The 21,290-nt window shown below is 38.9% G+C and overlaps 1 protein-coding gene across 3 annotated transcripts in view; it reads left to right on the top strand.

The window, feature by feature from the left end:
• The window catches only part of Dync2h1 (dynein cytoplasmic 2 heavy chain 1), a 198,172-nt gene that overhangs the window by 107,779 nt on the left and 69,103 nt on the right, over positions 1-21,290 (top strand). For all 3 annotated transcript variants that reach the window (XM_032911134.1, XM_032911135.1, XM_032911133.1), the window contains 7 exons: positions 1,715-1,780; positions 2,997-3,047; positions 4,379-4,456; positions 10,404-10,535; positions 11,672-11,744; positions 17,328-17,488; positions 18,790-18,915. In XM_032911134.1, coding sequence (XP_032767025.1) covers positions 1,715-1,780; positions 2,997-3,047; positions 4,379-4,456; positions 10,404-10,535; positions 11,672-11,744; positions 17,328-17,488; positions 18,790-18,915 — 687 coding nt within the window. The remainder of the gene's footprint in view (positions 1-1,714; positions 1,781-2,996; positions 3,048-4,378; positions 4,457-10,403; positions 10,536-11,671; positions 11,745-17,327; positions 17,489-18,789; positions 18,916-21,290) is intronic.

Genomic DNA, 21,290 nt, shown 5'->3' with positions numbered 1-21,290 from the left:
TGATTTTGGAGCTTTTCATGTTGTATACCTCTACTCTCTTTTTCTCACGGAATGATAAATGTGCATAGTGATATCTATTAAAATGCACTATGTAGCTGCAGACCCAAAGCAGGGACTTGGGTTCTATGCTGTCTCAACTTTTCTGCCATGGAATGGGCTTTCTTCCTCAAGTGCCAGGAGCCCAGTGCTTCTCAGCAAACAGATTTAAAAGGACTGACCTCTGTAGAATAGACTCACATTTGCTAACTTGATGTTTTTACTGTTTCCAGAGAATTATAGAATTGGAAGAACAGCTTTGACGTACATTTCCTTCTCAGTGTCACTCAGTTTACCATCAGCCTACCATGATGTCAGAGTGTTATTACCTGTTAGGTGTGGTAGGTACCTACTTGTGTGTATTCAGTGCCTCCACTAGGATATGTATTCTGCAGAGCAAGAGGCTGAGAGATTTACAATGGACTTTTCTTTACTCAGACGTAGAGTGTGTTGAAGTTAGAATTCAAAGCGTTCTACTCGATGCTTAAGATGACTTGCCAGTAGATACCTGTGAAACAGAGTACAAACATGAACGTGTTCTGTAGCACTGATAAAGATTCAAACCATGTCAAGTCTAGTCCCTTGGGCTCCTCTAATTATTTACTGAACTATTATATGTAATTGGATGGGATGGGATGGACTGAAAACCATGAAGTGTCCTACTCACTTTTCATTTATCTTCTTCCTTCCTTCAACCAGTCAATCATATAGGGAATCCACTGGGTTTTGTATATACTAGAATAGTTCCTAACAGAACTCAAACATACTGAGATAAATTGACATTTAACTGAAATGAAGGATTCTGATCTGATAACTAAAGTAGATGAGAGATTTTAGAAATCTAGATATTTGTTCAATTTTGGATGATAAAGTTTTGAAAAACCAAGACATTCCTTAATTTGATCCATTCATCATTCATTGATTGGGAATACTGTGCTCTATGCTGTGCTCATGCTTTCTCTTCTACACACTGTGGGTTTGTTTCACTCTTGAATTGCAGTTCTTCCTTGTGACATCCTTGTTAAGTATTGTGGCAGAGAGATTCATTATTACAACTGGACAACCAGAGGAAAATCAAAGGATGTTTTCCTCTGCCATTTCCACCTTGGAAAACGATGGAAGAAGACTGTGGTTGGCCTGGCTTAGAGCACGTGTAACATCATTCCAGGGTTTCCCTAAAGTCAGAGTGGCACCATAACATGAGAACAAGAAGGGGGCTAAGCTCCTTACTCCTCCTAACCATGCATTTCCAGCCAGGGTTGGAGAACACTTTTCTCAGTAGTTATTTCTGTCAGCTTACAGATCTTATGGGTAATCAGGCTATGGAATGGCAGAGGCTTCCTTCTGTTCTGTAGTGTGATGAGACTGCAGTGCTCTCTCTTAGTGCAAAGGGAAAATGAGTAGATTAATAAGTAATGCTGCAAGTTATATGTGTATAGATAGATATAGGGATAACGTAGTGATAAAGAGAGCAAGGTTATGTGTTCATTGCCTTCTTAATACTGTGTTAATTTATGCTCTTAATCAAGAGACTATTTGAGTATGGTTTGCTCTGTGTGGATAGTACCTGAAATTACTTGTTATTACTGGTGGAAAATAAGACAATACAGAACCATATTATCCAAACTTTTGGGACAAATTAAGAAACAGCAAAGTGTAATCCTGTTCCTCTTTGCAGGCTGACCAGTTGATGTTTGCTTTGCATTTTGTTCGAGGAATGCATCCTGAACTTTTTCAAGAAAATGTAAGTAGTATTGAAGGAAGGAAATCCTGGAATATAGAGAGGTTCAATACTAGACAGGGTTATTCTTAGGGTGTAGATGACTTTAGGCTATATGTTGTGGAAAAGTTCTCAATATTTTCTAAGTGATTCGTGTGACATGATATTTTACAGTTCTTTTCCCTGATGTATGCCCAGGATTGTGGATGACAGAAAGAAAGGAATCTAAGTAATTTACCAGGGAATTTTAGTTACTATGAATAAGGCCCACTTACTAAAGCTGCTAGAAGAGTCAGCCTCCTGACTGCTGTTCTAAGCAGTATTACTGAGACAGGGAGGTGGTAACGTGGGTATGCAACTACGTTGCTCTCACTATTGCTCACCTGCCAAGAGTCAACATAGAAAGTAGGAGGAACTGGGGAGTTCATAGTTATCACAAACTCCTTGGAGCCTATTGGGTCATACTGTGTTCTTTGTCCAGCATATTTTCTTCTGGTCTGTCATATACCCACATCTAATACTTATAATATCCACTGATTAGAACTAAATTAATCCATCTCTGATGTGCTTACTCTAGAAGAAAGAATCACGTTTGTTTTTCTTGTTCATTATTGTTCGAATATCATAGAAGGATACTTGTGTAGCAAGGGTGCTAAGAGAATGCTAACTCAGCCTACTCCATCTCACTCTGCTTGGTCAGATCATAATTATGTTCTAGGTTTTCATGTCAGAGAGTTAAAGAACACAGACCAGTTACAGTCAGTTCTTCCTGTATTTTTATTTTCTAATTCTACCTGCTGTATTTATTTGTTATATTTTCCTGAATTTATTAACATGATTCTAGTAATTTATTAGCTTATCTATCTTTTATACAATTTTTAAAACTGAGATCAATACATTTTCAGGCCTTATATGCCCTATTGTGCCTTCCTGGAATACCTTTCTTAATTTGACCCAACACAAACAACTTTTAACCTTGAGATGGACTTCCCTCCATGCATGTTAAGACATAGAAGTACATAAAAGAACAGTGTTTAAATGTCTAGATGAAGAGAGTGCCATACATAGTATAAATAAATTTCTGTGTCAATACAATTACCCAGGCAGGCTTCATGCATAGTGTGAGTGGTATAGGTTCTGGGGAAGCTGTAGTATAAGCTGTCCTAAAGGAAATTTAAGATAATGCAATTGGCTGGTTGTGATCTCACATTGTTTATGTCCTTCATGTTTTATTCACTAGGAATGGGATACATTCACAGGTGTGGTTGTTGGAGACATGCTGCGCAAAGCTGTGAGTTAAAATCTGATTTCTCTCCTAGAGGAAAAAGTTCTGCCCTTTGGTTTTATGAAATACAATTGTGCTTACAGGAGTTTAAAGTTATTGTTGAAATTATACTTTTATTAGACTATATCCTGTGCTGACTCGTGCTTTTTTTCTATGCAATAGGTTTAATATATTTTTAGACCTTGAAAACTTATATTTTTGGAGAAAAATATTCTGCCCTTTTTTTTTTCCAGAGCCAAGGACCAAACCCAGGACATTGCGCTTGCTAGGCAAGCACTCTACCACTGAGCTAAATCCCCAACCCTGAAAAATATTAAATACTAAGAAATTAACATTGCTTTTTTTCAAAAAATATGTATTTTGTTTTATATGTTATAGTCTTTAGGAAAATTAATTCTTCCTTATATAACTAAAACTTAAAAATTACTTTTTAAAACTTTAAAAGTCTATTGAAACTACAGCTTTTTAAATTAATTTTGGTTTTGCTAATTACCACCATTGTACATTTGGTACCACTAATGTACCACCTTTGCCATTGTAGCTCTTCCCAGGCAACACCCAAGTAGCATCCACTAGAGGAGGAAAGGCAGTTCCATTCAACAGGACTCAGTCGCTGGTGATGGCTCCCACTTCCGGAGTCTGACCCTGAGTTTATTTTAAGCGTATTTAAACATAGCACAATTGGCAAAAACTTTTCCAGTAATAATTAGCTCAATTCTATGTGTACAATAAAGCATGCATAAATTTCCCTGAGGAACAGAGTAACACTGTAAAGATCAGATTTGACTACATTGAGACTATAAAGTGCACGTGACAACTCCCATAAAGATGGGTTCCATATATGACAAAAACAAGCTTATGATAGGGTTTTGGGGGGAAACCCAGCAAAACAGGTAGTGCAAAGGTCCCCAGGCTACACTGTAGCTTTCTGGGCAGATAACAGGCTGTGCATTCCTACCCCTGAAGGAACAACTCCGTGAACTAACATTTCAGGTTTCCCTATGACCTGTGAGCACACTGAGCGCTCTGCTGCCTACAGGTCATCCTCTCAATGCATGGTGTAGTTGAGTGCAGTGCAGCTTTATGGTGGTTTCCAGTGATGTTTTAGGTTTTCTTTGATTCATGGATAGTTAAGCACAATAAAAATGAATGTCTTATTTTATCTCAGTTGGCTTCTCTCTACATAGAATTCTACCATGCTGTCTTATTAAATATAAAGAAGTAGTATATAGAATGTCTTGTTTTCAAACTTGTGTTAATAAAAATAGTCACTGTTTATAAATTTTGAATTTTTCCCAATCAATTTTACCAATTAAAGGGTATTGTTTTTACTGAAGGACTCTCAACAAAGAATTCGTGATCAACTTCCATCTTGGATAGATCAGGAAAGGAGCTGGGCAGTTGCAACATTGAAGGTATTTTCCTTTTTAAAAAAAAAAATAATTTTTTCTTTCTTGCCATCAGGTTGTCTCTGGTGTTAGATGTCTTGCTGTCTCTAATAGTGGCTAGACCTTCCTGTAGGCCTGTGTGTCAGCACTCCTGTAGACCTGTTTTCTTTCAGCTGGATCTGGGAACAGAGTGCTCTGCTCTCAAGTGTGTAGACGCTCCTGGCTACTGGCTTTCAGCGCTCAGCACAGGCAGAAACCAAAGGGTCCTGCTCCTGATTACTCCTAGGTCCCTGTGCCCAGGGAGCACAGATGGCACTAGGCAATTTCTTCTTGGGTCAGGAATGTGGGCAGAGAGGAGTCTCCTCTGAGTTCTCAGGAGAATCTGCACTTCTGAGAGTCAAGCTCTCTCCCACACGGGATTAGAGTGCAGGAAGCTGTGTGACTGCTTCAGTTCAGTTCCAGGTGCAGGCCAGAGCCAGCAGGTTCCTGTAGCTGACTGCTCCTACATTCCTGTATCCAGGGGCACTATGCAGGTTCCTCTTGGGCCAGGGGTGTGGGAGAGGTGGGCAGGAGTGGCATCTGTCCTGAGGTCTCAGGACTGTCCACACTTCTGGGTGTTCAGCTCTCCCATGGGATTTGGGTGCAGGGAGCTCTTGGATCAGTTCCCAAGACTACTTGGCATCATCAGAGCGCAGCTCTCCCAACAGAGCAAATACCGGATATCCAAACAAACAAGAAAAGAAAGATTTAGATATAAAGTCACATCTTATGATGGTGATAGAGGACTTTAAGAAGGACATAAAAACTCCCTTAAAGAAATACAGGACAACACAAGTAAACAAGTAGAAGCCCTTAAAGAGGAAACGCAGAAATCCCATAAAAAATTACAGGAAAACACAACCAAGCAGGTGAAGGAATTGAACAAAACCATCCAGGATATAAAAATGAAAATTGAAACAATAAAGAAAGCACAAACAGAGACGACTCTGGAGATACAAGATCTAGGGAAGAGATCAGGAGTCACAGATGCGAGCATCACCAACAGAATACAAGAGATAGAAGAGAGAATCTCAGGGGCAGAAGATACCATAGAAAACATTGACACAACCATCAAAGACAATGTAAAAGGCAAAAAGCTGCTGGCCCAAAACATACTGAAAACATACCGAGTTTTCTTCTTAGCACAGCTTTCATTGTGTCTTGTAAGTTTGGGTATGCTGTGCCTTCATTTTCATTAAATTCTAAGAAGTCTTTAATTCTTTATTTCTTCCTTGACCATGTTATCATTGAATAGAGGGATGTTCAACCTCCGTTATATGTGGGCTTTCTGTCATTATTGTTGTTATTGAATCCAGCCTTAGTTCCTGGTGATTTGATAGGATGCATGGGATTATTTCAGTCTTCTTGTATCTCTCGAGGCCTGTTTTGTGACAGATTATATGGTCAGTTTTGGAGAAGTTTCCATGAGGTGCTGAGAATAAGGTTTTGTTTTATGATGAAATGTTGTGTGTGTGTGTGTGTGTGTGTGTGTGTGTGTGTTAAACCTATTTGGTTTATAACTTCTGTTAGTTTCTCTATGTCTCTGTTCAGTTTCTGTTTCCATGATCTGTCCATTGATGAGAGTAGGGTGTTTTCTGAAATCTCCTACTATTATCATGTAAGGTACAATGATCTTTAGTAAGGTTTCTTTTATGAATGTAAGTTTCCTCTTGCATTTGGAGCATAGATATTTAGATTTGAGAGTTCAACTTGGTGGATTTTTTCTTTGATGAATATGAAGTGTCTGTCCTTCCTTATCTTTTTTGATAACATTCGGTTGAAATTCTATTTTGTTTGATATTATAGTAGTTACTCTTGGAAACAATTGCTTCGAAAGTTGTTTTCCAGCCTTTTTCTCTGGGATAGTGTTTGTCTTTGTCTCTGAAGTGTGTTTCTTGTATGTAGCAAAATGCTGGGTCCTCTTTCTATATCCAGTCTGTTCGTCTATATGTCTTTTATTGGGGAATTTAGTCTATTTATGTTAAGAGATATTAAGCAATAGTGATTTTTTTTTCTGTTATTTTTGTTGTTAGATGTGGAATTATGTTTGTGTGGTTCTCTTCTTTTGGTTTCCTTGCAACAGATTACTTTCTTGCTTTTTCTAGGTTGTAATTTCCCTCCTTGTGTTGGAGTTTTCCATCTGTTATCCTTTGTAGGGCTGGATTCATAGAATGATATTGGGTAAATTTGGTTTTGTAGTAGAATATCTTGGTTTCTCCATCTATGGTATTTGAGAGTTTTCTTGGCCTGGCATTTGTGTTCTTTTAGGGTATGTATGACATCTCCCCAGGATCTTCTGGCTTTCATAGTCTCTGGTTAGAAGTCTGGTGTAATTCTGATCGGTCTGCCTTTATATGTTATTTGACCTTTTCCTCTTACTACTTTTAATATTCTTTCTTTGTTTTGTGCATTTGGTGTTTTGACTATTATGTGACGGGAGGAGTTTCTTTTCTGGTCCAGTCTATTTGGAGTTCTGTAGGCTTCTTGTATGTTTATGGGCATCTCTTCCTTTAGGTTAGGGAAGTTTTCTTCTATAATTTTGTTGAAGATATTTACTGGCTTCTTAAGTTGAGAATCTTCACTTTCTTCTATACCTGTTATCCTTAGTTTTGATCTTCTCATTGTGTCCTGGATTTCCTGGATGTTTTGGGCTAGGAGCTTTTTCCCTATTACAGTATCTTTGACTGTTGTGTCAATATTTTCTATGGTATCTTTTGCCCATGAGATTATCTCTTCTATCTCTTGTATTCTGTTTGTGACATTTGTGTCTATGTCTTCTGATCTCTGTCTTAGGCTTTCTATCTCCAGGGTTGATTCCCTTTGTGCTTTATTGTTTCTATTTCCATTTTTAATTCCTGGATGACTTTGTTCAATTCCTTGACCTGTTTGGTTGTGTTTTCCTGTAATTCTTTAAGGGATTTTTGTGTTTCTTCTTTAAGGGCTTCTACTTGTTTACCTGTGTTGTTTTATATTTTTTAGGAGCTTATTTATGCCCTTCTTACAGTCCTCTATCATCATCATGAGATGTGAAATCCAAATCCAAATCTTGCTTTTCTGGTGTGTTTGGGTGTCAAATATTTGCTTTGGTGGGAGAACTGGGCTCTAATGATGCCAAGTAGTCTTGGTTTCTGTTGCTTAGGTTCCTGTGCTTGCCTCTCGCCATCAGGTTGTCTCTGGTGTTAGGTTGTTTGTTGTCTCTAGCAGGGACTTGACCCTCCTGTAGGCCTGTGTGTCAGCACTCCTGTAGACCTGTTTTCTTTCAACTGGATCTCTGAACAGAGAGGTGCTCCTGGGTTTGTGTGACCTGAAGCCTCCAGGCGAGTTGCTTACCACAGAAGAGTTGGTATTGCTTCTGCTCTTAGGTGTGTAGGCTCTGCTGATGATTGCCTTTCAGCTCTTGGCACAGGCAGAAACCCAGAGGGTCCTGCCCCTGACTGCTCCTAGGTCCCTGTGCCCAGAGGGCACAGAGGCCACTAGGCGGGTTTGTCTTGGGTCAGGAATGTGGGCAGATTTAGTTGTCTCCTCTGAACTCTCAGGATTGTCCGCACTTTTGAGAGTCCAGGTCTTTCCCCCACAGGATTTGGGTGAAGGGAGCTATGGGACTTGTTCAGTTCAGTTCTGGGCTCAGGCAGAAACTAACAGGTTCCTACAGCTGACTGCTCCTATACTTCTGTATCCAGAGGTCACTAGGCAGATTCCTCTTGGGCTAGGAATGTGAGCAAAAGTGGCAGTCTCCCCTGAGCTCTCAGGATTATCCACACTTCAGAGAGTTCAGCTCTCTCCGATCCTCCTGCTTCTGACACCCAGACCTAGGAAGTACAGACACAATTATGTAAGTTCTCGGGGTCTGAGGTCATGCTTGTAGATCAGGTACTTTGGCCAATGAGCCATATCCATCTCCCATTAGAAATATTTCTTGGTGCTGGGAGGTGGCTTAATGGCTAAGGGTTCTGACTACTGTTCCACTCTTCCGAGGACCAGTGCTCTAATCCCAGCACTCACATGGCAGCTCACAGCTGTCTGTAACTCCAAGATCTGACACTCTAACATAGATATCCATACAGGCAAAACACCAGTGAACGTAAAATAAAGGTAAATAAATAAAAAAATTTAAGTGTTTCTGTTCTGTTTTGAGGGCTATTTTATTTTGTGTGTTTTAGTTCTGTTGACATTTTGTATGTGCAACTTACTTATATTGGAGTTGATATTTCTGCAGTAAGAACATAAGATCTATTTGTTTAAAATGCTAAAGAATTACTGTGATAGTTCCCTCCTCTAGCTTATTTTTTATTTGCCCAGCCCAAAGTGTTGTTTATAGAGATGAAAAACAAATGTACTTCAAAAGTTTGTTCCCCCATGCCCTTTTCTTGCCTTCCTTATAACTATGGAGAACTACAGTAGACATAGAGAAAACCGTGTAGTTGACCAGCAAGAATTGGTGGTTCTGTCAGCGCCATTTTGCTGAAGTTAACTGTGGTGATCTAACTATATGATTGGACACTATTGGGAGGCAGCTGCTGTGGTCATATTGGTTTAACGGTGATGCCACTGAGAAAGTGTGGGCAAGATTCAGTGTTTGTGCTCACAGTCTGTAGTGTTTATCACCTCGATATATGCCCTTTTTTCCTGTAATTTTTTTTGTTGGTAAAGTGAGTGGGTTTCTCTTCATATTTGTCATTGTCTTCTTGACTATTCTCTTCATGTTTGTTATAGGCCATTAGAGTGGCCAATGCCCAGAGTTGACCTTTTATTTCTTTTTGAATGAACCCACCAACCCTTTCCCTATGCCTGTTTATGAACCTCACTGTGAGTCTTATTTTACCAAGAACTCAGTGTTCTGTTGTTGCTTAGAATTCTCCCATCTTCTGCATCGAATGCTCCATGATATCCTCTGCCATCTCACCTTGACCTGGTTGAGAGAGTCCTATTGAGTTTAGGCCACCACAGAGTGTTGACTGATGATAATGGGACAGTTAGGCACTGCATCATGCAGGGCTGTTGGTACTGATGGAACTTACACGCTAGCTGTTACTGAAGTTAATAGACACTATCAGATAGTATATCCCAAGTCGTACATTTATTAAAACTGGTTAAGTTAAATGGGAATTGTTAAATTTCGTTTCTTGTTTTAGTTAGGTTACATAACAAAATATGACTAGTGCAAAGGATTATTTACATATGAGTATAAATAGTAAATACTATATCCTAACATTCTGGATACATGATTTTATGTATAAAGTTTCTACACTACAGCAACAGGTCTGTTATTGTTTTAGAAAGCATCCCTTTATACTGATTTACACTTCATATTACTGTTCATATTCATATCATAGTGATAACACTGGCCATATTGTTCATCATGGAAAAAGTTGGGGAATAGGAAACATTGAGCTAGAGGGAATGGATGTATTTGGGTAAATTTCTGAGAGGTGATATTGTTTAAGGCAAAAACTAAGTGAGTTTGCTGGATATTAAGTCCCTAAGAGCTAATTGCAGCTAGAGAAGTAAAGAATTCTGGTTAAATTTGCTTTGCATGATTCTTGGTGAAGGTGATCATAGGTGAGGAGGAGGAACTAGATGAGAGACTAAGGGTAGGGATGCTTGCTAAGCTCTTATATAGGAGTCTTGATAAAACTTCTGGAGAAAGTCTTGGGGCCTAAGGCTGAAACTGAAACCAACTGAGAGGTCCTCAGTATCACCATAGCAAAGTATGGTTAGGAAGAGCATCCTTATTGCTAGAGATAGTCTTAGAGTTTAACATGTGCTCAGTTGTGCTGTCCCTAGGACTTGCCCCTGGTTTACTGACCTTGGAAGATGAGATACATTGTCACAGACTAGGAGACAAGTAATAAGTCTCTATAGTGTCAGTTTTCTGTTCTCTTGGAGTCCTTGTCACATGGTTGCAGCTCCTAACATGTGGTCATTCCTATTTTAGATCTCTCTCCCTGGTCTCTACCAGACTCTCTGCTTTGAAGATGGGGCACTTTGGCGTACTTACTACCATCACTCGATGTGTGAACAGGAGTTTCCATCAATTCTCGCAAAGAAAATTTCCTTATTTCAGCAGGTAAAATTTAATGTCATCCAAGTGCAGCACAAAGTCACGGTGTGAACTTGACTTTGAGATGCTCACCCTTGAGATGCTGTTTAAGTAAAGCTTTGCTTTCAGTACACTGTGTAACTTGCATTTACAAGCCCAAGGAAGGGCTTTCTGCTTTGGTCACCTTATCCAGAGCCCTGGCAACATTTCTGTGTGGGTATTACCCTGTGCCTCTAGTCCAAGTAGGATCCTTCAATAGGAAAAGCAGTTTTGTTTTTTTAATCTTTATTAACTTGAGTATTTCTTATTTACATTTCGATTGTTATTCCCCTTCCTGGTTTCTGGGCCAACATACCCCTAACCCCTCCCCCTCCCCTTCTATATGATCTTCCTCTCCCCATCCTCGCCCCATTACCACCCTCCCCCAACAATCATGTTCACTGGGGGTTCAGTCTTGGCAGGACCAAGGGCTTCCCCTTCCACTGGTGCTCTTACTAGGCTATTCATTGCTACCTATGAGGTTGGAGCCCAGGGTCAGTCCATGTATAGTCTTTGGATAGTGGGAAAAGCAGTCTTTTTAAAAGGAACTAAACTATAAATAGTATAGATTCTTCATTCACTTATTTTATCTAGGAGAGAGTTTAGTGTGAAGGAAAGGGAATCTTAAAAATTCCATTTTAAAAGAGGTGGTGAGATCTCTTGGTGGGTACCTTTAACTTGAGCTGGGAAAATGACTCTGGCAACTGGTGCCCTGGGAAATAGCCCTCTTTTTCAAGCCGCCCATTAGAGAAGCTAATTCACTCTGGGTTTTTTTTGTTGTTGTTGTTGTTGTTTTTTGGGTTTTTTTTTTTTTTTTGTGGGGGGAAAGGGGAGTTGTGCAATGAATGGTATCTCAGCAGATGTATTTAAATGAAACAACAACCCATCTGAAAATGAACATTTACACATCAAAGCAATATTATAGATACACAAGACTCAGCAGAAAATAGAATGCTTTAAGGGTAGTCTTGGCTCATATCTACTGTAACAGTTTCAAGCATGGTAAATACTATGCAACCGTGTTACTAGTGTATTTCTGTAAATATCCATTGGTAGTCATTGACTATTGTTCAATTAATGCTGCTGAGAAACAAATATTTATAAAGCTCTCCATTTTGTTTTAGGTTCTTGTAGTTCAGGCTCTGCGGCCAGACAGACTGCAGAGTGCCATGGCTCTGTTTGCCTGCAAGGCTCTGGGTAAATACAACCCTTTTCAAAGTCTAACCTTTGGCCTAACGACTTCATTTGAACTTACATTTTATTTTATGCTGACCTTGGGAGAAATGCTGTAGGGTCTTTCATTATTTGTTTGTATTATTCATGTGACTTATAATCTCCACTTAGTTAGAATATACTTCTCCCTTCTGGACATAATTATACTCATATGTATTAAATTTAACATAATTGATAAACTGAGGTAAAAATGCTGAGCTTTTAAAAATTATTTTCCTGTAGAAGTATTTTTTTCATTTTGTTATAAGGGTTACAAAGAATACATTCAAATATTAATGGCAAATTTGTACTTATAGATACTACATCAGGCTCAAATGGAAAAATTTTACAACTATAATAAAATATTTATACACAGTATAGCCTTCAGCCATATAGTCTTTAAAATTAGTAATTTTGAAAGCTTATCAAAAACAGAATATTGTCAATTTGCTTGCTTTTCAGATTGTAGGTTTCTTTCAGCTTTTCAGAGAGTATTGTCCAAAAATCTTTTAAAAATCATGAAATAATTTCTTTTCTGTGGGAACGTTTAGTAAAAACTGCTAAGTATGAACACAGCTGGGTGTCATGGTACACACATGGAGTCCTTGCCCTTGGAGCTGGGATTCTAGGCTCCTGTTACTAAGTGCTTGTCCGTCGGTTTTTCTGAATGCCTAATAGCACAAGTTTTGTTTCATTGAAACATCATATTTTTCTATCCAAGCATCTAATCAACTGCTCAGATTAAAAATTTCTAAACTTATTTCTCTCACTGTATCTCCCTTAGAGTTTACCTACAGATGTTTTAAGTTCTAACTCCAGAACTTATTCTGAGTTTATTTACTTTACAACTACAACTTAAGTAAATTGTCACCCCAATCTGTCACCTTGGCTGTTCCATAGTATTTCAGAGTCCAGTTGTCTTGTCCCTCACCACCTGCCCCTTTTTTAAAGTCACTGTGGTATGAGTGAGGTGGCAGCCCTTTCTGTCCTCTTCACAGCTTCAGTTGTCCCCACAGCAGCTAGAGTGTCCTGGACACATTAAACTATAGAAGTTTTGTTGTGCAAACCTCTGCCGTCATCTCTCTTCCCAAGCATCCCTAATTCATCATGTGATCCTTTCTGCCCTTCCTTCAGATATCATGACCTCTCACTCACTTTGTTTTCTAACACTCGATATGCATCTTTGTGCATGAGTACGGCTCTGTCCATCCTTGTGCACAAGTGAGACTTTGGTATCCCTGGACTTTTGCAGCCACTGTTCTAGCCAATCACAACCCCAGCCCCTTTATTGCTTTGTTTGATTGTTCCTTGAAGATTTCTCTCATTATTTTGGAAATATAATCTCACCATCTTGTCTTTTTTTTATTGTATCTTTTCTTTATTTCCATTTTAAATGTTATCTCCTTTCCCAGTTTCCCCTCCAGCAACCCCCTATCCCATCTCCCTCTCCCCCTGCTTCTGTGAGAGTGCTCCCCCTCACACCCACCCACTCCTTTCTGCCTCCCAGGCCTGGCATTCCCCTACACTGGAGCATCAAGGCTTTTCTTCCCACTGATGCCTGGCAAGGCCATCTTCTACCACATAAGTGGGTGAATGTCTTGTCTTTCTTTAGCATACTCTTTCCTCCGGAACAGTGTTAACACCTGGCATTTTGTCACTTGCTTATTAATTGCTCATTCTTCCAGCTACAACATATGCCCCAGAAAGCACAAGATTGTTTAACTAATTTTAAATTGTTACTAACTACACGATTTTGAGGGCAAATAAAAAAATTTTACTTGTGGTAATATACTAAGAAATATATTTGTTTAGAATGAGGAAGAAGCTGAGTTGAGACAGAGCTTTCCAAGTATACATGAAGTCCTAGGTCCCATTCCGAGTACAGGTGTATGGGAATGCCTGTAATCTTAGCACTAGGAAGGTAAAGACAGGACGATCAAAAGTTAAGGTCATTTTCAGTCACATAGAGCCACATAGAAAGTTCAAGGCCAGCCTGGGTGACATGAGACTTTCTAAAAACAAAGAAGAAAGGAGAAACATTTATTTTAATATAATTTCACTTATATATTCAAAAACTCAAAAGTTTCTAGGACAACTGCATTAAATATACCCTTATTTAATAAAATAAGGCCCAATTTTGACTCACTTAGCATCTAAAATCTCTGTACTTAATTAAGAAATAATTCAACTTGTAGAACAGAAGGCATACACAAAGATACCCACTACAGCTCTTGATATTGTGTAAAAACTGGGGGGAAATATGTCTTTAAAAACAGTTATCTGGATGAGAATTTCTTCATTTTCTGTTATTGGCTATTTTCGTTATTTACATTTTAAATGTTATACCCTTTCCCGGTTTCCCCTCTGACAATGCCCTACCCCGTTCCCCCTCCCCCTGCTTCTATGAATGTGCTCCCCTACTCACTCACTCACTCACTCACTCACTCACTCACTCACTCACTCACTCACTCACTACTCACTCACTCTCTCACTCACTCACTCACTCACTCACTCACTCACTCACTCACTCACTCACTCACTCACTCACTCACTCACTCACTCACTCACTCACTCACTCACTCACTCACTCACTCACTCACTTACTCACTCACTCACTCACTCTTGCCTTCTTGCCCTGGCAATTCCTTAACAGGGCCAAGGGCCTCCCCTTCCATTGATGCCCAACAAGGCCATTCTCTGCTATATATGTGGCTGGAGCCATTGGTCTCTCCTTGTGTACTCTTTTGTTGGTGGTTTAGTCCCTGGGAGCTCTGGGAGGTTCTGGTTGGTTGATATTGTTGTTCTTTCTATGGGATTGAAAAGCCCTTCAGCTCCTTCAGTCTTTTCTCTAGCTCCTCCATTGGTGACCCCATTCTTAGTCCAATGGTTGGCTACGAGCATCCACCTATGTATTTGTCAGGCTCTGGAAGAGCCTCTCAGGTGACAGCTATGTCAGGCTCCTGTCAGCGTGCTCTTCTTGGCATCTACAATAGTGTCTGGGTTTGGTGACTGTATGTGGGATGGATACCCAGGTGGGGCAGTATCTGGATGGCTTTTCCTTCAGTCTCTGCTCCAGACTTTATCTGCATATTTCCTCCTATGAATATTTTTGTTCCCCCTTCTAAGAAAGCTTCTGCACTTTGGTCTTCCTTCTTCTTGAGCTTCATGTCTGTAAATTGTATCTTGGCTATTCTGAGCTTTTTGGGCCAGTATCCACTTACCAATGAATGCATACCATGTGTGGTTTTTTTGTGGTTGGGTTACCTCACTCAGGATGATATTTTCTAGTTCCATCCATTTGCCTAAGAATTTCATGAAGTCATTGTTTTTAATAGCTGAGTAGTACTCCATTGTGTAAATGCACCATTTTCTGTATTCATTCTTCCATTGAAGTGGCATCTAGGTTCTTTCCAGCTTCTGGCTATTGTAAATAAGGCTGCTGTGAACACTGTGGAGCATGTGTCCTTGTTAAAGGTTGAAGCATCTTTTGGGTGTATGCCCAGGAATGTTATAGCTGGGTCCTCAGGTAGTACTAATTTCAATTATCTGAGGAATTTCCAGACCGATTTCCAGAATGATTGTACCAGCTTGCAATCCCACCAAAACTGGAGGATTCCTCTTCCTCTGCATCCATGCTAGCACTCTCACCTGAGTTTTTGATCTTAGCCATTCTGACTGGTGTGAGGTGGAATCTCGGGGTTGTTTTGATTTGCATTTCCCTGATGACTAAGGATGTTGAACATTTCTTTAGGTGTTTCTCAGCCATTCGATATTCCTCAGCTAAGAATTCTTTGTTTAGCTCTGTACCCCATTTTTTAAATAGGGTTATTTGATTTTCTGGAGTCTAACTTCTTAAGTTCTTTGTATATTTTGGATATTAGCCCTCTATCAGATGTAGGATTGGTAAAGATCTTTTGCAATCTATTGATTGCCATTTTGTCCTACTGATAGTGTCCTTTATTTCAGAAGCTTTGCAAGTTTATGACATCCCATTTTTCTATTGTTGATCTTGGAGCTGATCTTAGAGTTTTTCTGTTCAGGAAATTTTCCCTGTGCCCATGTTTTCAAGGCTCTTCCCCACTTTCTCTTCCATTAGTTTCGATATATGGTTTTATGTGGAGGTCCTTGATGCACTTGGACTTCAGCTTTGTACAAGGCATTAAGAATGGATTGATTTGCATTCTTCTACATGCTGACTGCCAGTTGAACAGCACCATTTGTTGAAAATACTGCCTTTTTTTCCACTGGATGGTTATAGCTCCTTTGTCAAAGATCAAGTGACCGTAGATGTGTGAGTTTATTTCTGGGTCTTCAATTCTATTCTGTTCATCTACCTGCCTGTCTTTGTATCAATACCATGCAGTTTTTATTACTGTTGCTCTGTAATACTGCTTGAGGTCAGGGATGGTGATTCCCCCAGAAGTCCTTTTATTGTTGAGAATAGTTTTTGCTATCCTGAGTTTTTTGTTACTCCAAATGAAATTGTAAATTGCTCTTTCCAACTCTACGAAGAATTGAGTTGGAATTTTGATGGGGATTGAATTGAGTCTGTAGATTGCTTTTGTCATGATGGCCATTTTTACTATATTAACCATCCATTCCATTGCGTGAGAATTTCTAATAGCTTTAAAAAGGAATTTAAGTTATAAAAATGTAATAAAAGTCAAATTATTCGGAGGGAAAAAAGCCCTCATTCTTGGATAGGTTAGGCAAGAAAATTCCACACTGTAAAATGTGCACATCTGTGTGCATGAAAATTAGAAAGATATCGGTAGACAGTTAATGGCAGATGACAGATGCTTTATTCTTGTTTTATTATTGTTGTCATCACCTTTACCATCACCCATTATAATCATCATCACCATTATCATCATCAATCCTTTTCTTCCCTCCAACACCTCCCCTTTCTCAAGCCTTGTCTTTGGCCCCTCCACTCTCAAGTTCATAAACTTTTTCTTTGATTATTTTATTACAAGTGTATGTTCAGTAAAATATATATACATATACATTCATATATACGTATATATTTACACACACACACACACCTGCCGAGTCTACTTTTGTTTGTTGTTTGTGTACATTGGGTGTCAAGGCTGACTGCTCTGCATTGTAAGAGACTCATTCCTGGAGAAGCTGATTCTTTTGTTTTAGCATTTATTAGTTGTCTGTAGTTCTGTGTTTAGAATGGGACCCCACGAAATTTCCTCCTTTCCACAGTAGCATATCCATTAGTAGTACCATTTTCTGATCTTGTTTATACAGCCATTTCTAGAAGAGAAATGCTGTTCTGGCTCTGATAATCTTTCTGCTAAACCATTGATGTAGGAGCTATTGTGCAGATGTATCCATTGAGGCAGGGCTCCCCAATGATCCATTGCTGTTTATATTGTGTCCAGTTGTGTTGTTCTGGGATGGTCTCCTCTTGCTGTACAGAGAGACCTCTTTGATGGTGGCTTGTAGCTACACTTGTCTGGGAAAGGTGGTTAATGCACCTCATGTAATTATTTTTAATATATTTTATAATGAATGTTACTTTCCCTTCTTTAATTTTTGTTCCATGTGTTTTAGGGTTAAAGGAGTTATCCCCTCTTCCTCTGAACCTCAAACGCTTATACAAGGAGACACTTGAGATTGAGCCCATTTTGATCATAATCTCTCCGGGGGCTGACCCTTCTCAGGAACTTCAGGAACTTGCTAATGCTGAAAGAAGCAGTGAGTGTTATCACCAGGTGTGTAGGAACTGCTCGCTAACTGGTTTTGTTCGTTGTTTTTTTTGTTTGTTTGTTTTTTTTTTTTTTTAAGATTTATTTATTATATATAAGTACACTGTAGCTGTATTCAGATGCAACAGAAGAGGGCATCAGATCTCATTACAGATGGTTGTGAGCCACCATGTGGTTGCTGGGAATTGAACTCAGGACCTCTGGAAGAGCAGTCAGTGCTTTTGATCCCTGAGCCATCTCTCTAGCCTCTTGTTTTGTTTTTTGTGTTCTTCCCACACTAAATCATAGATCCAATCAGAGAGATGGACATTAAAAAATTATGTCTGGCAAGCCAAAAGGTTCCCATATCCAGAACTCAAGCCTAGCAAAACGAATCTTGTGGATGTAATGAAGAATCTTGAGATGGGAAAGCTATTGAGTTATCCAGACAAGCCCAGTGAGATCAGAAGAGTGCTTTCAAAGGGAAGCAAGGTTCAGGATATGAAGAGGGAGGCATAAGGCTGGGGGGAAGAAATAGGTCATCGCCCTGATGTTAGATCAGCACAGCTACTCACTTGCAAGAGCTCTGAGGTAACTTGAGGTAAGGCTCTAAATACTGAGTTTACCTGTTAGAACACAATAGTAAATAGTAAATTTAATTAAAATTTGAGAGTGACTTTAAAATTTTTAATTAGGTGTTTCTATAACAAATGCAGTAATATTTTCTTGAAAGTTCCATGTCTTAAAAGCAAAGAAATGCATACATATTTTGAGCAAAATCCACCCAATAGCATAGTGTCTTTCTTTCTTAAGGAGTAAGTGTCATTCATTCTCTTCATCTTTCAAGCCAACTTGCATGCAGGTTTGAAAATGAATTTATAGTTTATAATTTATAGTCAGGTTTTAGAAAGTTAATAGATCTTTTTCATTATAAACACAATAATTTAAAAATTCAAATACTTCACCCCCGTTAAAGTTTAAAAAGTAAAAATTATACTAGAGCATCTCTGGTTTCCCTTACAAGCCCTTGGCTTTCCATGCAGTCACTTGTGAAACAGTTTGTATTTGTGTGTGACAAAGAGTCAGGAGCCCTTTCCACAGACTCTACCTGTGATTAGTGACATAGACAGGAAAATAAAACCACACAACTGAACTATAAATTGATGATTTAGAAAATATGATTAATTCTTGGTATTTGTTTTTGACTTTTTTTAAAAACTTTATTTTAAAGCCAGTTATGGAGCTTTGGAAATTATTATCTTTAATCTCCGACTGGTATATTAGAATGTTTTGATAGATATATTTCATTGGGGCTTTTGTTTGTGTAGGTTGCCATGGGTCAAGGTCAAGCTGATTTAGCAATTCAGATGCTAAAAGAATGCGCCCGAAATGGAGACTGGCTCTGTTTGAAGAACTTACATCTTGTAGTGTCTTGGCTTCCAGTTCTGGAGAAGGTAACATCTTAGGGTCACTGTTGCTGAGAAGAGACTCCATGACCATGGCAACAAGGAAACGTTTAATTGAGCTATCTTACTGTTCAGAGTTTAGTCAGTTGTCCTCATGGCAGGGAATGTGGTGGCATACAGGCAAACCTGGTACTAGAGAAGGAACTACACGTTCTATATCTGGATCAAAGGGCAGCAGGAAGAGAGAGTGAAACACTGGGCCTGGCTTGAGCATCTGAGACCTCAAAGCCCAACCCTAGTGACACACTTCCTCCAACAAATTCATACCTTCTCCAACAAGGCTACATCTCCTAATAGTGCCACTCTCTGTGCACTTATGGGGGCATTTTATTCAAACCACCACAGGTAGATTGAGATGGGTATGGCACAAGTATATGAAATATCTCAATATATAATTTTCAAGCTACATCAGTGTTCAGTTGACATGTGTTGTTACATTTAGAAAGTAAGTATGTGATAAGAATTATTTAAAGCCAATTTGATTTTTGTTGTTGTTGTTGTTGTTGTTGTTGTTGTTTTTTAAAGCAAGAAGAATTCTGTTCTTTTAAGGGGTGGATAAGGGAAGTCAAGAAATTGTTGATTAAGATTGGCAGACAAGCTTAGTGAATTTCAACAGAAGAAAAATAGAGCATGCTGTGATTGATTGCAGAAAATCTATTTATACCAGTACTTTATGCTCATGTTTTGTTAGCTGTCAGGAAATCTCAGATATTTTAGAATCTTAAGGAAGCTAAAATGCACACTGAAGGAAATGTAAACGTAAGGAAGTTAAAATGTTAACTTAAGTGGTCCTAGGAGGAAACGACTTAAGAACCAATTGGTTGATGTGACTTAAATGAAAACTCAGAGTTAAAAGGCTGTTACTGAGTTAAGAAAGATGGTCTGGTCTTGGGAGAGATAACTGCAAAGATTACTCCTGTGGGCTAAGTAGAATGAAGCTAACTGTAGTCAGAAGATGTACCCATGGGTATGTGTAGCAGCAAAGACAGAGACTAGTGTTGGGGGTGTGCATGCTTAGCAGAGGGGTTTAGGGATGTCTCTGACAGAACAAGGACAAACAAATAGGGCAGTGTTGGGGAGTAGATTTAGATGACTTAGGGTTAGGATTTAAAGAGCCAAAGAAAAGTCCTTACCAGTGGGATTTCTAATTACTATTGAATTAAACTGGCAGACTAGTATACTGAATGGAACCACACAGAACAGTAGCTGAGCCCTGCCCTTGTGTCACTGGAGGTTCAAAGTGTGCAGTCCTAATATTGCCAATACCAGCAGCCGTGCTGCATATGTAACTGATATAATTATGATTTAGCCAGTGACTAAGCTGAGGAACTTCTGGTTGTTCCTTGTAATCAATAGAAGACATAGATTAGGAGCTGTCTAAAAGCTGTCTAAATAACATAATAATGTCCATAAAACCACTAATGTATAAAAATATGATTCATATCTAACCACTCATGTGGATTTTAGGGTTTAAAGACCAATGACGTCCTGCTTTCTGTTCTAAAACAGTGATTGAGAAACACTAAATCAGCATAATTATAGTCAATGCCTTAGAAACAAATCTTAGCTTAAACTCCTTGAGACATACAGAGTAAATATTCCAAAAGTTGAAAACAATTTTTATTTCATTTCTTTCCTCTTAAGATGTCTCTCTCTAAATTTACAAGAATACTATAAATCCAGCCAAATCACAAATTAGCATTCCTCCTTAATTTTGTAATATAAAATTCTGACAAACTTTACATTTTAAAAGTGTGAGATGTGAATTCATTGTACCAATTTTAATTTTTAGCAAGCACAGTTTTCCTATGGCTGTGTTTTGGCTATGTTTTGTTGTCTTGACTTTGTATTTTACATGATTATGAATGTTGGGCGAAGATGGTATTACATTTTGGTTTTTCATTTTCACTGTCTTTTAGAACAATCAGGGCTTTGCTGTTTGCTTGTTGTAGTTTTTGATGGGTCTTACTCTGTAGCTCAGACTGCCCTGTAAGTTGTTCATTAAAGTAGTAGATACTTAGTACGTATATGAGAGGAAACAAGATTTGTGTGTGGGCTGGTTACATGCAGGATTTCTACCTGGAGACAGACCACACTAATACATACCTGCTGGTTAATGAGTGTTTACATTCATTGGCATTGGTAAAATCATGGAATTGAAGTAGAAAGGACTGGAGAGGATCTTCTACTTAAACATGGTTCTTAGAATATATGGTAACAAACAAGAAGTTACCAACTTACCAAAAGGTACCTACCAGGAAGGAAGAGTGCATGACTTAAGCATTCAATATGAAGGGCCATGACAGGTGAGCTTATATGAAGCCCTTTAAGATTGGCTTTGTAGGGCATTGATGATGTTGCCT

This window comes from Rattus rattus, chromosome 8, assembly GCF_011064425.1.
Source record: "Rattus rattus isolate New Zealand chromosome 8, Rrattus_CSIRO_v1, whole genome shotgun sequence".
NCBI classification, from domain to species: domain Eukaryota; kingdom Metazoa; phylum Chordata; class Mammalia; order Rodentia; family Muridae; genus Rattus; species Rattus rattus.
Note: the sequence above shows the minus strand (reverse complement) of the source record. Positions and strands in the feature narration are given on the sequence as shown.